Source organism: Rhinopithecus roxellana, chromosome 4 (genome assembly GCF_007565055.1).
Source record: "Rhinopithecus roxellana isolate Shanxi Qingling chromosome 4, ASM756505v1, whole genome shotgun sequence".
NCBI classification, from domain to species: domain Eukaryota; kingdom Metazoa; phylum Chordata; class Mammalia; order Primates; family Cercopithecidae; genus Rhinopithecus; species Rhinopithecus roxellana.
The window spans coordinates 37,099,526-37,115,788 of record NC_044552.1 but is presented as its reverse complement, the minus strand read 5'-3'; the positions used below and the strand labels follow the sequence as shown (position 1 = coordinate 37,115,788).

The 16,263-nt window shown below is 48.5% G+C and overlaps 1 protein-coding gene across 8 annotated transcripts in view; it reads right to left on the bottom strand.

Annotated features, from left to right (window-relative positions):
- The window catches only part of CUL9 (cullin 9), a 43,750-nt gene extending 27,666 nt beyond the window's left edge, over positions 1-16,084 (bottom strand). For 7 of the 8 annotated variants that reach the window (XR_004056832.1, XR_004056833.1, XR_004056834.1 and 4 more), the window contains exons 1-11: positions 15,997-16,084; positions 13,392-13,995; positions 12,684-12,838; positions 11,839-12,339; positions 11,189-11,324; positions 10,845-11,038; positions 10,167-10,572; positions 9,578-9,770; positions 4,479-4,686; positions 1,386-1,582; positions 797-1,014 (exon numbers count right to left, since the gene is read on the bottom strand). Coding sequence is in view for 5 of the 8 variants with exons in the window: in XM_030928818.1 (XP_030784678.1) it covers positions 797-1,014; positions 1,386-1,582; positions 4,479-4,686; positions 9,578-9,770; positions 10,167-10,572; positions 10,845-11,038; positions 11,189-11,324; positions 11,839-12,339; positions 12,684-12,838; positions 13,392-13,986 (2,803 nt within the window). In the remaining 3 variants the exon portion in view is untranslated. Of the gene's footprint in view, positions 1-796; positions 1,015-1,385; positions 1,583-4,478; positions 4,687-9,577; positions 9,771-10,166; positions 10,573-10,844; positions 11,039-11,188; positions 11,325-11,838; positions 12,340-12,683; positions 12,839-13,391; positions 13,996-15,996 lie in introns of those variants that run through there. The other variant, XM_030928821.1, reaches the window with a different exon arrangement.
- Positions 16,085-16,263: the final 179 nt, after the last annotated feature.

The window sequence follows — 16,263 nt, the reverse complement described above, 5'->3', positions numbered from 1 at the left end:
ACCCACCACCATGCCTGGGTAATTTTTGTATTTTTAGTAGGGACGGGGTTTCACCATATTGGTCAGGCTGGTCTCAAACTTCTAAGTGATCTGCCTGCCTCAGCCTCCCAAAGTGTTGGGATTAAAGGCGTGAGCTATTGCACCCGGCCACATATTTCCTATTTCAATATCCCTCCATACTTCTAGGTTTTCACTTGTTTTTCAATCACAAAGGGTTTCTTCCCCAGTATCAATATTTAATGTTTCCAGGCACAAGCGTTCTGTACCATAAATTATAATTCCTCTTAAGAAGGCCTCCCTATTCTGTGAAGAGAAAGTTAAACTTGTGCCAGGCAAGGTGGCTCACACCTGTAATTCCAGCACTTTGGGAGGCCAAGGTGGGCAGATCACGAGGTCAGGAGTTCGAGACCAGCCTGACCAACACGGTGAAACCGTGTCTCTACTAAATACACAAAAATTAGCCAGGCGTGGTGGCATGCGCCTGTAATCCCAGCTACTCAGGAGGCTGAGGCAGGATAATTCCTTGAACCCGGGAGGCAGAGGCTGCAGTGAGCTGAGATCACGCCACTGTACTTCAGCCTGGGCAACAGCAATTTCCTTGCACATATTCCACAGTCTCCCTCTTCTTGGTCGGGAAATTCTACTTAAGACCTAACTTGAGCACGACAATGCTCACTCATTTCCTGAAGTTTCCTTGTATCTTTCCAGTAAGGAGCTGATATGTAAACCTTAGCCTTCGTGGTCACTGGCTGGCACTGTGTGATTCCTCTGCAAAACCACCCCTCCACAATGATACCTGCATGCTCAGGGCTGCCCGGCGGCTCTGAGTAGCGATTGAGAAGCATCATGAGGATGGTGCGTGTGGTAGGCATAGGTTCTGTCCCCGGTGCTATCCCTGAGTGCCTAAACAACGTGTCTCTTAGCTCTCTGGTTATAATCTGGTCTCCCAGAGTGTGGTGGTTGCACAAAAGCAGGTTGAGCAGGAGCAAGCCATTTCTCGCTGCAGAAGAGCACCTGGGAGGAGGGAGGTGACCAGGAAGAACCTTAGAGACCATGAATGCAATGGAAGTAGCAAAGCAAGCACAGAGGGCTGGGCAGCTAGGGAGCAAAGGGCTCCAGTGGGCCCTCTGAGCCAGGACATCTGATCCCCTGACCTCAGGCCACTCCTCCCAAACCCATAAAGGGAGGTCAGTGCGTCTCCGGTCTCTGCCCTCTCTGGGAATCTCCCTATCCCCAATCCACTTGGGTTCTCTTCCAACAACAATTGCTTAATCCAGAGGTGACAACATGAGGGGAATTTCTGTGAAGAACATGAGCCTGGAGCACAGGAGTAGCAGGGTTTGGGACTAAGCAGGAGCCTGGAGTTGGGAGGGTAATGCCCTGACCCCTCAGTGTTCAGCATCAGGATCACGGCTGCAGGGACAGTGAGGAGCAGGCTCTCAGAGCCCGGGCGTGTAGCAGAGTCAATGCTGGCGAAGATCTCTCTGGTCATCTGAGCATCAAACAAAGAGTGGATAGAATCTCGGCCAGTAACAAAAGTGGGGATCTCCGAGGAGCTGGCGATGGCCAGCATCTTCAGTGCCTGTGAGGGGGATGTGAGAGCAGAGTGAGGAGGGGACAGAGCCACCATGAGGAAAGGGAGGCCTCCTTCTAGACCTCAAACTTTGGGGCACCTGAGCTGTTTGCAAATAGGTAGAATAGGAGACAGAAATGGAAGAGGTAGTGATGGGATATCAAATACCACAAAGAGCGGGAAGGAGGCAGGGAGGAAGGAAAAGAAAAAAGAAACTAAACAACAAAAAACCCTGAGACTGGATGGTAAAATCAGCCTTCCACTCCTCTCGGCCCCCAGGCTCACAGCACCAAGGCTACCGGAGTGGGACAGCCACCCCTCCTGTATCTTCCCCTCAGGATGGTGCCCCTCCCAGCATCTAGTTGTCTTCAGGGGCTTCTCACAGTTGTCTCCCATCTCTCTTGCACTTCTTCCTTTGCAAAATCTCTCTTCCCTTGAGCTCCATGACTTCACATCCTCCTGGCATTTCTCCTACCTCTCTGGTGTTCCTTTGCCCCAAGGAACTGAGGTTCCTTGTCCCCTTTCTCTGGACTCTGCACTCACCCACACTGAGGCAACCAGGTCCATTCCCATTGCTTCCATTACCACCTATATGCCAAGTCTCCAAAACCTGTGTCTCCTGGCCTTAGCCAGTATCCAGCCCTTCTAGACAAGACTTCTTGGTTGTCTCACAGGCAGTGGTTGGCATTATAGGAAAAATTATTGTAATGTGTAAACCTGTTTGCTGGGACTATAGAGAAAAATTAAATTAAAATAGATACTGCACAATCAGAGTGCAAATTGTCTCTCCTGGTGAAAGGGTTGATTCTCTACAAGAAATCCACGACAGATGGACTGGGCTAGAAATAATTCTCAGGACAATCCCTCTTGTAAGGCCTGGACCCTCCAAACAACTTCTACTTCTCAATGAAGCTTTCTCCCTGTAGTTACACCACCCTCCCCCAGTTAGCTGAGTTCTGTAGACTTTAAGTTATTAACAAGATGATGTAATTTTATTTCAGGGCAAGATTTTTTTGAGATGAAGTCTCACTCTGTCACCCAGGCTGGAGTGCAATGGTACAATCTCAGATCACAGCAACCTCCCCGTCCTGGGTTCAAGAGATTCTCCCGCCTCAGCCTCCCAAGTAGCTGGAATTACAGGCATGCACCACCATGCCCGGCTAATTTTGTATTTTTAGTAGAGACAGGGTTTCACCATGTTGGCCAGGCTGGTCTTGAACTCCTGACCTCAGGTGTTCCACCCACCTTGGTCTCCCAAAGTGCTGGAATTACAGGCGTGAGCCACCATGCCCAGCCATTTTTATTTTTATTTTTTTGCCATGATCTATAGTGGATGGTAACTGCTATGTTTTGGTCATGTAATTTGAGAGGATCAGGGAATTCTTTGAGCAGGATGGTCTAGACTATGAATGCCTGGCTGCTCTTGGTACCATAAAGAAAAGTACCCCCCAGGCTGGACATGGTGGCTCACACCTGTAATCCCAGCACTTTGGGAGACCGAGGTGGGAGGATCACGAGCTCAGGAGAGCCAGACATCCTGGCCAACATGGTGAAACCCCGTCTCTACTAAAAATACAAAAAATTAAGCTGGGCATGGTGGCACGCGCTCAGGAGGCTGAGGTGGGAGAATCGCTTGAACCCGGGAGGCAGAGGTTGCAGTGAGCTGAGATCGCACCACTGCACTCTAGCCTGGGCGACAGAGCAAGACTCCATTTAAAAAAAAAAGAAGGAAAGGAAGGAAGGAAGGGAGGGAAGAAGGAAGGAAGAGAGAGAGAGGAGGAGGGGAGGGGAGGAGACAGGAGGAAAGGGGACAGGAGGGGAGGGGACAGGAGGAGAGGGAACAGGAGGGAAGGTAATGGAAGGGAGCCTCCTGGCCTCTCCCAGGACAGCCTGCTCTAAGAGGACACGTGCTCCCATTCATGCTGCTGCCATTATACTACTGGAATACATTCTCAGAACTGCTCTGGCCAAAGCCTGCCTGTCTCCCTCAGGAACCCTCAGGCTATACAGAGCTCTTCTGCCTGCACCACCCTACCAGCTAGCACTTCTGTCTGGAGTAACCAGTAAGCCAATTGTTCTGTAAGCTACTCTGGATAAGGGCCTTCCTTCCCGATTCTCTGGGCAATGGCAATGCTGGCTTTGTTTTACCCAAATCTAGTAACAGGGTATTTTCTACGTAAGGGTGCCACTTGGATAAAAGAGGTAAAAAAAAAACTTTTTGGTCACATCTAGAAAATCAGTTTTTAACCAGATACCTAATCATAACTAAAAAGGCAGGAACACTCAACATACCTGAAAACTCAACTCCTGACGTTCTCCCCATATCTCCTCCTCCTGCCACATTCTCTCTCAGTAAATGGCCACTTCATGCAACCCTGCTGCTTAATTTTACACCTGGGAGTCATTCTTCACCCTGGCCTCGGCCGGGCATGGTGGCTCATGCCTGTAATCCCAGGAGGCTGAGGCAAGAGAATCACTTGAACCCAGGAGGTGGAGGTTGTAGTGAGCTGAGACAGCACCACTGCACTCCAGCCTAGGCAACAGAGAGAGACTCCGTCACAAACAAACAAAAAACCTCCTGGCCTGGCACAGTGGCTCATGCCTATAATCTCAGCACTTTGGGAGGCTGAGGTGGGAGGATCACTTGAGCCCAGGAGTTCAAGATTAGTCTGGGCAACATAGCAAGATCCTGTCTCCACCAAAAATAACTCCGAAACTCCCTTTTTCCTTTTTCCAAACACTCAATCCCCAAGAATGTCTGGATCAAACTCTTAAATCCATCTCCATCTTTCCATTCCAAAGTCTACTCACTGGTCTGAAGCACTAAAGTATCTCCTCAAGATCAGTAGTCCACAATCTGCCTGTCTTGCCCATTGTTCTCACCCACCAGGCCCAATGTACTCACCGCCAGCCCAGCCTGCTGCACCAAGACAGAAGTCTTATATTCTTGCATGCAGACCAGTACAGCATAGATGCCACCCTCCCTGGCAAAGAGCGGCCGCCACTCGTGCTTGGTCATGAGCAGGTAAAGGAGGCGCAGGGCCTGCACCACCACCATCTTCTCTCCCACCTGGTTGGTCAGCAGCTCCACCAGCATCTTCACTAGCTTCTCTCTGACAAGAGAAGAAACATTGGGGCTCCCCATCCCAAGGAGTCTTGCCTGACCTCCCAGCCATGGCACCATCGGACTCCCTGACCAATCCCATCCACCGAGAGCTAGTCCATCCTCTCTGCCCCACCCAAACCTGCTCTCCTTGCTTCAGTCTCACACCAATCCCCTCCCCTCTGCAGCCAAACTGCCTGTGGCTCCTCAACTAATGAAGGCGGCAGTAGAAAAAATGTTTACAAACTCTGGCTCATCTTTTCAAATAAATCTATAAATTCAATGTGATGCTAATCAAAATGCCTAAAAGGTGATTTTGTTTGTCTGTTTTTGAGATGGAGTCTTGCTCTGTTGCCAGGCTGGAGTGCAGTGGCGCAATTTCAGCTCACTGCAACCTCCACCTCCCAGGTTCAAGTGATTCTCAAGCCTCAGCCTCTCGAGTAGCTGGGACTACAGGCGCGTTACCACATCCTGCTAATTTTTTGTATTGTTTTTCAGTAGAGACGGGGTTTCGCTATGTTGGCCAGATTGGTCTTGAACTCCTGGCCTCAAGCAGTCTACTTGCCTTGGCCTCCCAAAGTGCTGGCCTAAAAGGTTTTTAAAAACACCGTGACAGGCAGATCCAGGCCTTGGAAATGTTCAGAAAAAAATAGTGGTAGCCAGGCTCAGGAGCTCATGCCTGTACTCCCAGCACTTTGGGAGGCTGAGGTGGGCAAATCGCTTGAGCCCATGGCTTTTTCTACAAAAAATTATCTGGCATAGTGGCCTGTGCCTGTAGTCTCAGCTACTTGTGAGGCTGAGGTGGGAGGATCACCTGAGCCTAGGAGGTTGAGGCAGCAGCAAGCTGTGATCATGTCACTGTACTCCAGCCTGGTTGACAGAGTGAGACCTTGTCTCAAAAAAAAAATAAAAGTGGTAGACTTGCCTATTATTATCAAAATATAAATATAAACTTGTAATAACTGCAACCCTGGAACTGATATAGGGTAGCTAAATAGATCAATAGATGAGAAGAGAGGTAAGGGTGGTATACAAGCCAGTAAAAAAAAAAGGAAGAACCACTTAAAATATAATGTTGTGTGGGCACAGTGACACACACCTGCAATCACAGCACTTTGGGAAGCTGAGGTAGGTGGATCATTTGAGGCCAGGAGTTCGAGACCAACCTGGCCAACATGGTCAAACCTCATCTCTACTAAAAATACAAAATTTAGCCAGGCATGGTGGCGTGGGCCTGTAATCCCAGCTATTCAGGAGGCTGAGGCAGGAGAATTGCTCGAACCCAGGAGGCGGAGGTTGCAGTGAGTCGAGAATTGCACTGCTGCACTCCGGTCTGGATGACAAAGCAAGACTCTGTCTCAAAATAGTTAATTAAACAAAATGTAATGTTGACTGAGGTGGGAGGATTGCTTGAGGCCAAGAGTTTGAAACCAGCCTGGGCAATATAGTGAGACTCCATCTCTACAAAAAAAAAAAAAAATTAGCTGGGTGTGGTGGCTCATTCCTGTAGTCCTAGCTACTTGGGAGGATAAGGAAGGAGGTTTGCTAGAGGCTAAAAGTTTGAGGCTGTGTGAGCTATGTGATCTTGCTACTGCACTCCAGCCTCGTCAATAGACTGAGACCCTGTCTCAAAAAAAAACAAAACAAAACACACACATACACACACACACACACACACACACACACACACAATGCAATTTAGAGATACCTGGCTATCCATATGAAAACACTGAAGCTGGAGCTCTACTTCACAACATTTGCAAAAATAAACTGCAAATGAATTTTTAAATGAATTTTAAAAATACAAAATCATGGGCATTTTTGGAAAATATAGGGAAATATTTTTATAATCCTGGAACAGAATAGATCTTTTTAAGTAGGACACAAAATCTAGAAGCCATAAAAAAGCTGAAAAATGTAGCTACAAACAGTCTGAAACTCTAGCATGATGAAGAAAACACTATACACAAAATTATGAGACAAGCGCAGGAGCTAGACAAAGGGGCCAGTGGCAATGCTGATCTAAGAGAAGAGGAAGAAGTGCCTCTCGAGTCCCTAGATCAGGGTGAGGGTCAGGAGAGAAAATAGCAGGTATTGACTGTTGCTTAACAGTGACAGCGACGCCAACTGAGGAGGTGGCTTGGGAACTATGAGGGGAAAAACACAGAAGGAGAACTTCTGGGAAAGAAGGCAAATAAAGGTACTGAGAAAGTTCTGCTTTTAATCTATCTTTTCTAAGAAGTTTTATAATGACAACAGTGTGAATGAAATAGGCTTTAAATACATATCCCCTTCCATGGCCATGATTTCTTATATACTAGATAATATACATGAGTAATATATATGAATAGATATAGAAATATGTAAGGATGTTTACCCACATGTTAACAGTGATTGTCTCTGCCTTAATAGCTTTCAGATGTTTTTTCTGTCAATCTCACTTGAATATGATCAGATAATTTTTATTTTAATAATTTTCTAACTTTTTTACTGTATGTATTATTCTATAACCACAAAATAAAGCTAATATGATTTTTAAAAAGACAAGCAAAATATCTGCAACATAAATAACAAAGGAATAACCAAGATTCCTATAAATACATTAAAAAAGGCAAAGATCTAATTAAAAAGTGGGCAAAGGATAAGAACAGAATATTTGGCCGGGCGCGGTGGCTCAAGCCTGTAATCCCAGCACTTTGGGAGGCCGAGACGGGCGGATCACGAGGTCAGGAGATCGAGACCATCCTGGTGAACACGGTGAAACCCCGTCTCTACTAAAAAAAATACAAAAAACTAGCCGGGCGAGGTGGCAAGCGCCTGTAGTCCCAGCTACTCAGGAGGCTGAGGCAGGAGAATGGTGTAAACCCAGGAGGTGGAGTTTGCAGTGAATTGAGATCTGGCCACTGCACTCTAGCCTGGGCGACAGAGCGAGACTCCGTCTCAAAAAAAAAAAAAAAGAACAGAATATTTATAGAAAAAAAAAAACAGAACAAATGTATGCAAATATGCCTAACTTTACCAGAACTAGGTAACTAAAACAAAGAGATACCAATCATTTAAAATGCTGCCAGTTAGACAGATTAAAAAAGAAGACAATATTCAGTGTTGGCAGATGTTAAGGAAAAATAGACCCGTTAGAACACTGCACTTGAAATTGGAGATAACCACACTGCAGGGTCCTATGCAGCAGTAAACATAATGAGGCAGCTCCACGCAGACTGATACGGAAAGCCCTCTAAGGCACTGAGTGGTGACAAAAAAAAAAGTTGTAGAAACATGTAGAATGTGATTACATAGACTAAAGCACAGACTCAGAAAATGCTCTATTTGCAAACACACAATTACAAATGCAAATCTATAGGATATAGTAGACTGATAACAGTGGTGAGAAAGGACTTCGGCCTTCCTATGTTCTTTTACATTCTTCAGATCTTTTAAAACGAGAATCCAGCTGGGCATGGTGGCTCACACCTGTAATCCCAGCACTTTGGGAGGCTGGATCATCTGAGGTCAGGAGTTCGAGACCAGCCTGGCCAACATGGTTAAACCTCGTCTCTACTAAAATACAAAAATTAGCTAGGCATGGTGGCAGGCACCTGTAATCCCAGCTACTTGGGAGGCTGAGACGTAAGAACTGCTTGAACCCAGGAGGCAAAGGTTGCAGTGAGCCAAGATCACACTATTGCACTCTAGCCTGGGTGACAGAGTGAGACTCTGTCTCAAAAACAAGTAAATAAATATAAATAAATAAATAAAATGAGAATACATCTCGTGTTATTTGTATAATTTAAAAGTAGAGGGCTGGACGTGGTGGCTCACGCCTGTAATCCCAACACTTTGGGAGGCCGAGGCAGGCAGATGATGAGGTCAGGAGATTGAGACCATCCTGGCCAACATGGTGAAACCCCGTCTCTACTAAAAGTACAAAAATTAGCTGGGCATGGTGGCACGTGCCTGTAACCCCAGCTACTCAGGAGGCTGAGGCGGGAGAATCCCTTGAACCCGGGAGGCAGAGGTTGCAGCGAGCCAAGATCGCACCACTGCACTCCAGCTTGACGACATAGCAAGACTCCGTCTCAAAAATAAATAAATAAATAAAATAAATAAAAGTAGAAAAAACTTTTAAAATAAAGTAGGTTTTAAGGTCTAATGTGTTAAAAAAAAAAAAAAAAAAGTAAGTAGGACAGAAAAAAAAGAAAAAGAAAGAGAAAAAACTCCAGTTCTAGAGCCAAAAAGACCTAGGTTTGAATCCTGGCTCTGCTATCTGTAAAACTCTAAGCAAGTTACTTACATTCTCTAAGCTTCAGTTTCCTCACACACACAGTAGGATAAATACTACCAACGCTTCCTCGGATGTTAGGTGGATTTAATGAGAGAATGCATGTAAAATACTAGCATTGGCTGGGCACGGTGGCTCAAGCCTGTAATCCCAGCACTTTGGGAGGCTGAGACAGGCGGATCACGAGGTCAGGAGATCGAGACCATCCTGGCTAACACGGTGAAACCCCGTCTCTATTAAAAAATACAAAAAACTAGCTGGGCGAGGTGGTGGGTGCCTGTAGTCCCAGCTACTCGGGAGGCTAAGGCAGGAGAATGGCATAAACCCGGGAGGCGGAGCTTGCAGTGAGCTGAGATCCGGCCACTGCATTCCAGCCTGGGTGACAGAGCGCGACTCCGTTTCAAAAAAAAAAAAAAAATACTAGCATAGTGCCTGGCATAACAGAAGTGCTCCAAGAATACGAGCCATTAAAACATCCAACCTTCCTGCTCAGCTGCTCCTGAGGCTGAGCCTTCCCTCATCCCCAGCTTTTCTAATTCGTGATCGCAAAGCTCCTTCCCCCCTACCACCATCCTTTGCCTACAGCTTCAGCCAAAACCTCTTCCCTCCCCAATATGCTAACCTCAGTGATCTGTCAGGACGGACCAGAGGGTGGTCCCGCTCAGTGACCTCCTCCACAGCCTGAGAGAGGGCACAGAGCCCTGAAAGCTGCAGGTTTGTGTCCAAGGTGGATATCTGCACAGTGGCCACGACCGCTGCCACATGTTGATCCAGGGAGCTGCGAGGACCGGGACCCCGCAAGGCTCTGGCCATTTCTGAAATTGGTGGGAAAAGACAATGGCTAAAAGAACTGTGGCACCTTGAAGTTAGAAGTCTTTAAAGTCAAGCCCAGTTACCCTACCAATATTTAAATACATTATCGGCTACTGCAGCTTGCATAGTTTTCCAATTCTGTGTCAGGGATCCAATGATCAAAGGAGATGAAGACACCACAGAAAAAGGACCCTCCTTTTCCAGAGATACTGAAGGGAGCGCTGGTTAATTAAATACAATCAAGGTCAAAAGGAAGAAGATGGACACATGGTTCCAAGGCATTTTCCCCCGCAAAAATGACCTTCTTCCATGGCTTTCCTTCAATCCTGACTATCCATTTCTTCTACTGAGACCACCCAGGACCTGTTCTAATTGCTTCCTCCCAGAACCTGACTCACCACTGGCTGACTCCTTCATCTCAGTGGGCAGGGTCATCCCCTCAGTCACCAGAAGCTGGTTAAACAGCTGCGAATCACTCTGTGCCATGGGGGGCTCAGTCCTTGTCTTGGTGGGCTCGGCCTCTGTCTTAGGGGCCTCGGTCTTTGCTTTGGGGGACTCAGTCTCTTCCTCTGAGAAGTTGGCCTCCGACTTGGACTCCTCTTCTGGATCTGGGGTACAGGAGTGATTCTGTGAAGTAGACGAGCTGCTTGGTTCATCAGACAGCAGCCCATACTTGGTGTAGATCTGGGAGTTGAGCAGGTCATTGAGAGTGCTGCCCTCAAATCGACTACTGAGAACCTGCAGCAGACTCTCGGCCATCTCCACGGACACAGAGATCTCACCTAGGGCCTTTTCACCCAGGGTCTGTCAACAGAAGGGGTATACGTTTAAGAGATAAGCAGACACAAAGGTCTTGGGGTCAGTAACGGGAAGGGTGATCATTCCCCACCACGCCCCCACACCTTCTACATACTAAACCCTCACAGCACTTGCCTCCGCCCCCCAGCAGGACTTCTCCTAACTCTAACCTCTAGCTCCAGCCTCCCCCTAGTGGTATCCCCTATCTGAAACTCCCTCTAGAGAATCCCACCTCTAACCCTACTAGAAAATCCCCAGGTATCTCAGGCCTATAATACCTCATCCACGTTCTTCCAAAGATTCTGGAAAATTGGCTGCTGCTCACACAAGTCCAACTTTTTGATAAAGAAAAGCAGCTCCCACCATTCAGCCTGGGTCAGATATCCCACTCTCTCATTCTTCTGAGGTTCGGGCTGGAGGTACGGCAAAGGGTAGAGCCCATCCATAGGATTCCAGTCCCAGGAGGGAAATGCTGAGGACACAGGCATGGTGGGGATCAGCACCCCTCAGGAATGGGGTCCATTTCTGGACCCCTAGGACAGCTCCTGGTCAGAAGTGGCTTCATCCCCGTCACTACTCCTCTGTTCAGAGACACGCTATCCATGTCCCCTCTTAGGCTCACCTGTGCCCAACACAGTAGCCCCTGCCCCCTTCTCCACAGCTGCTGAAGCCTTATCCTCAGTGGCTTCCTCAGGGCCCAGGATCTCCAGCATGTGCCAGTGCACCCAGTAAGTGCGGCCTGTCGACTGCCAGAAAACCTGGTATGAGGGAGGAAGAAAGAGGGCAGAATAGAGAAGGCTCAACCATCTGAGCCTTGGCCTGTGAAGGCTTGAAAGGACATGCCCAAGCATAGATTTGGGGGGCACCCTCATATACACAGCTGGCTAAGCCTGGAAAAACCCCCATATGGCAAAACGCTTCCTTCCCTTATCAGGAGTGGGCCCTGCCTCTTTTCTTAACCATGATGTTCTCTGCTTCCACATTCCTTCCTAGCCTCTTCCACTGGTGGTGGTGGGGAGGTATCTCCATTTATCAGTTCTGCTTCCTGGGTGAGTCTCCCATGAACGTACAGTCCACCCACACCCCACACCCCTGCCAGATTTTCTCAGCCCTCCAAATGCACCCCCCGCAAATGCCAACCCCCTTGTATCATTCCAATTCCCCAAGGGGGTTTCTTCTTGGGTGGCCTGCAGGAGTCCGCTATATGAAGTCCCAGCTATACCCCACCCCAAATAAACTCCCAACAGTGTCTCACCACCATGTGCTGCTCACCTGCACAGGGGGAATGCCGTTGTTGCTCTGCCGGAACTCGCCCTCATCCCCAGCACTGATCTCCTCATAATCATCCAGCATCCGCACTCGCATCCCCGGCTGCAGCGTCTGCTGCACATATTCTCCATAGCCACTACGGCTGGAGAATTCAGAGCGCTGGCGGAAGACCCACCCTTGTCTTCTGGGGGTGGTGACAATGGTGGGGAGCAAAAGGCTGGGGCCTGAAATGTAGGGCTGAAAGATGGACCGGGTTGGCCGGGGAGGTGACATGCCCTGTTCACTGAGGTTCCGGGCCCAGCCCATGCTCCGCACAAGCTCAGAGATGAGGTTGCCCACAGCCATGCTGAACTCCAGCTCCCGCTGTCCCCGGCTTTTCTCTCTTGTGGCACATGGGGAGCTTTGGTCTCCAGCTCCCAGCTCTGGACTGTTATTCAGCTGATCCAGGAGGGAGGTGACACAAAGGTAGCGCTTCACCAAGGAGAAGAGCAGCTTTCCTGGGATCTGTAAGACACAATACTTGGGACAGGTTCATCTCTTCCTGGCTTTAGCTTCTCCCTTTCCCCCCAGTATCCTCCTCTACAGAAAAATATAAAGGCCTTCTCCCCAGGCCTGTAGTTCTCCAACTTTGATTTGTGTAAGAAAGGCACAGGGAGTGTCTTAAGACACAGATTCCTGGGTTCTCATCTCAGAAATTCTGAATGGAGAGGGGCTGAGAGGGAGGACATGAACCTTCATGTTAACAAGTTCCCAGGTGGCTCTAGTGCTAACATTCAGTCCTGAACCACGTTTTCAGAAATAATGCTTCAGCCCTTGTATACCGCATTTCCCTACAGCTGGTAGTGTACCTGAGGCAGATGAATGCCCTCAAAGGCCATGCAGTGTTCTTCAGAGGATGTGGTTTCTGCAAACAGCTCCAGCAATGTATAGCGACTGTCAAAATCCATGTGCTGCTCGATGCCATCTTGCTGGCTCAGTGACAGAAGGACGTGAGCCCGACTCCCTGTAATCCATACCCAATCCATATCTTCTCCTCAATCCCCAGTACTTTCTCCCTGCCTTTCCTAGATTCTACCTCCTATCCCAGAGGCTTTCAAACTTTGTTACTAAGACTCACAGCAAGAAATATGTTTTACATGGTAACCTGTTACAAACATACATACATATAACTGAAACATATTTTATGCTACAAAATTTACCCCTACTAAGTGCTACACACTAATGACTTAAGTTTATTTTAAAAATGTTGGTTGTAACCCACCAAAATGATTTCAAAACCAACTAATAAATCTCAATCCAGTTTCAAAAATACAGATAAATCCTATTCTCTTCTCTGGTCAATGCACTGAGAATGAACAGATAAGCCAGAGGCTATCATTTTAGCCTCTTTATATACCTGAAATAGCCTATGAATCTGTATTTTTCCTTTGCATCAAATTGATATTCACCAAATACTAGGTGTTCTTACAGAGCTAGGAAATCTCTCCTCTTTCTGTTCTTACTCCCTGTGGCCCCATTTTCTCCATTGCTTTCCTTCTTCCCTGGCTGTCTCTTACCAGCATCGTGGGCTGCCAGAGCCTGCAGCATTTTGCCTGCACTCCGGCGGATCTGAGGCTCAGGATTGCACAACATGTGCATGAGCAGGTCCAGGGCTCCTGTCTCCCTGAAGACACCAGTAAGGGGCCCGATGCTGGCGTAGGCACTGAGCACGTGGATGGTGTGGAGCACAGCAGCCGTGAGGCTTGGGGTCCCACTTTCTGCCAGCTGCCTGGCTGCCCTGCGTACCAGCGCCTGCACATCAGCCTCCATCTCTCCCATTGCCACTTCATCCAGGCCTCCTGGATCTCGAGGAAAGCTTCCTGAAACCCCAGCTGGTTCGTGCTGAGGTCCCTTAGATAGTGCCCGCTCACCTAACAGCCCAGGGCAGTTGGCGTAGACCTCAGGAGCTGACAGCCACATGAGGATGTGCTCTGCTTTGCCTTCTTCCACACCCACTTTGCCCACTTCCCCACACTTCAGGACACTCCATCGGATCAGGTATTCAGGATGCCCATCATGCCCAGGCCTCTGTCGAATGAGTTCTTCAGGATATGCCTGCAGCTGAGGCCCTAAAGGCACCATGAGGTCCCCAGCATGCCGTTCCCCGACCATCCTGACCTCCTGGGATACATAAGGAGAAAGATAAGGCTGTATGAGAAAATAAAAAAAAAATACAGAGGGGGTGGAATCTTGAGACACAGAGAAGGTGGGTGGTGATCGGTAGGCTGCATGGTAGAATTTAGGAGGCCAAACAGAAAAGGCAAAAAATAGGATGGAATAAATAGCTGAACATACTTTGGGATTTATAACAGAAGGAGAATGGAGTGAAGACAGTGAGGGGATGAAGAGATTTAAGAAATGGAAGAGTTGGCTGGGCCCAGTGGCTCACGCCTATAATCCCAGCACTTTGGGAGGCCAAGGTGGGCAGATCACGAGGTCAGGAGTTCAAGACCAGCCTGGTCAACACAGTGAAACCCCGTCTCTACTAAAAATACAAAAATTAGCCGGGTGTGGTGGCATATGCCTGTAGTCCCAGCTACTCAGGAGGTTGAGGCAGGAGAATCACTTGAACCCAGGAGGCGGAGGTTGCAATGAGCCAAGACCGCACCACTGCATTCCAGCCTGGGCAACAGAGCGAGATTCTGTCAAAAAAGAAAGGAAGAAAGGAAGGGAGGACGGGGAGTTTACAAAAAGATAATGAGAAGAATAATAGGCAAGGTAACAATAAACAGTGACAGTTAAGCAAGACAGTTTAGGCAGGATAGCAGGGTGGCTGAGGGTTACAGATTAGGACTTAGAAGGATGACAAAGATGGACAGGAAGCACAGCAGTATGAGAGGCAGTGGGGTCAGAACATGTGAGGAAAAGTAGGACAGCGGAGGGGCACGACAAGGAGCATAAATGACAGAGTAAAGCTGCAAGGTGGATGTAAAAGGTGGGCCATGGCAGATATAGAGAATGAAGATGACAAAAGGCTGGGATGTTGGGGCAAATGACTGGATAGGAAAAGTGTATTCGAGTCTTGTGAAAGGGGGAGGGCCCTAGGGACCAGATAAAATTATGGGAAAGATGACCAGGTCCCACCCTGCACTTATGCTGTAGGTATGGTAAGGATCTAAGTAAGTCAGGTAGATAAGATAGAGATGGCAATCATTGGGTTAAAGGTAGGAAATGGGGTCAGGAGAGAAGCAATATTCAGAGATTTTAGCGTCAGATAAATGTGACTCTGAATTCTGGCTCTTTGTCTCACTGTCTGCATAGTTTGGAACAAGTTACTTAACCTCTGAGCCTGTTTCCTCTTCTGCAAGATGGTAGTAATATTCACAGTTACTTCATGAATTTAATAAGATCATGTATGTAAAGCACTTGGAATAGCATCTAGCACATAATGAGTGTTCAGTAAACATAATCTATTATTATTCTTAGATGGAGAAGGTAGGGGAGCCATCAAATAAATGCAAAGTTATTAAGACCGATTATAAATGGGAGTGGAATGATTAGGAAAGATATGAGTGATATGAAGCAGTGCAGGAGCAACAGGGAATAGTGAGAATAAGAATGGAAGAAGGTAAACCCAGATGAAGATATGGGTGGTCAGGGCAGGGGTCATGTTGGGGTACAGGGACAGAAGATTAGAGTAGAAGTGAAGAGGAGGGAGAAACAAGGATGTGGACCTCAATGGAAGTAGGGATCCACTTAGGATGGAGGGCAAGCCTGGATGGTAACCAGCGATGTGCCAGTGGGCAACTGATTAGCAGCAGGGGGAAGTAAAACAATCGGATAGGAGGAGGTGGGGGGATGTAACGTGGGCCTAGGAGAGCAACAATAAACTGAGGTGTGGGGGTGAGGTCTGGACGCAGGGATGAGACCAGCAGATAGCAAGGTCAAGCCCAAGCTTGCAGAGCCGTGGGGAGGTGGAGGAGGCCAGCACTGCAGAGGGAACAGGTTTGGGGGGAGGGGGGAGGATGTTTGGGGGCGCGGCCCAAAGAAGCTGAAAAGATCCAGTGAATCTCAGAGAGCAAGACCTCGTTCCCTTCGTCAGCCCCATGGACAGTGGCTAAAGAACCGGGGAGGAGACAGGAGAAGGGGAGGGACCGGGTCGGCGCAGAACTCTCCTCTCACCTCCCACCGCCCGGCTCAGCCCTCGCTGAGACCCAGCGGCCGGTCCCGCCGTCCTGGCCCCGCCTCTTCAGAGCTCCCTTCCGGGTCACACGGCGACTGCACGCACGGCCAGGCACCTACGGGTCCCACCGCGGCCCACGCCGAGCGTGGCGGAACAGCGCGCGAGTAGAGCATGCGTGCTACCGCGGCGGCTGCGTGGGGAGAGGGTCGTGGGGGCGCGCTCCCAGCGGAGCCCGGGATCGAGGTCACGTTGCTCCTCTCTCAGCA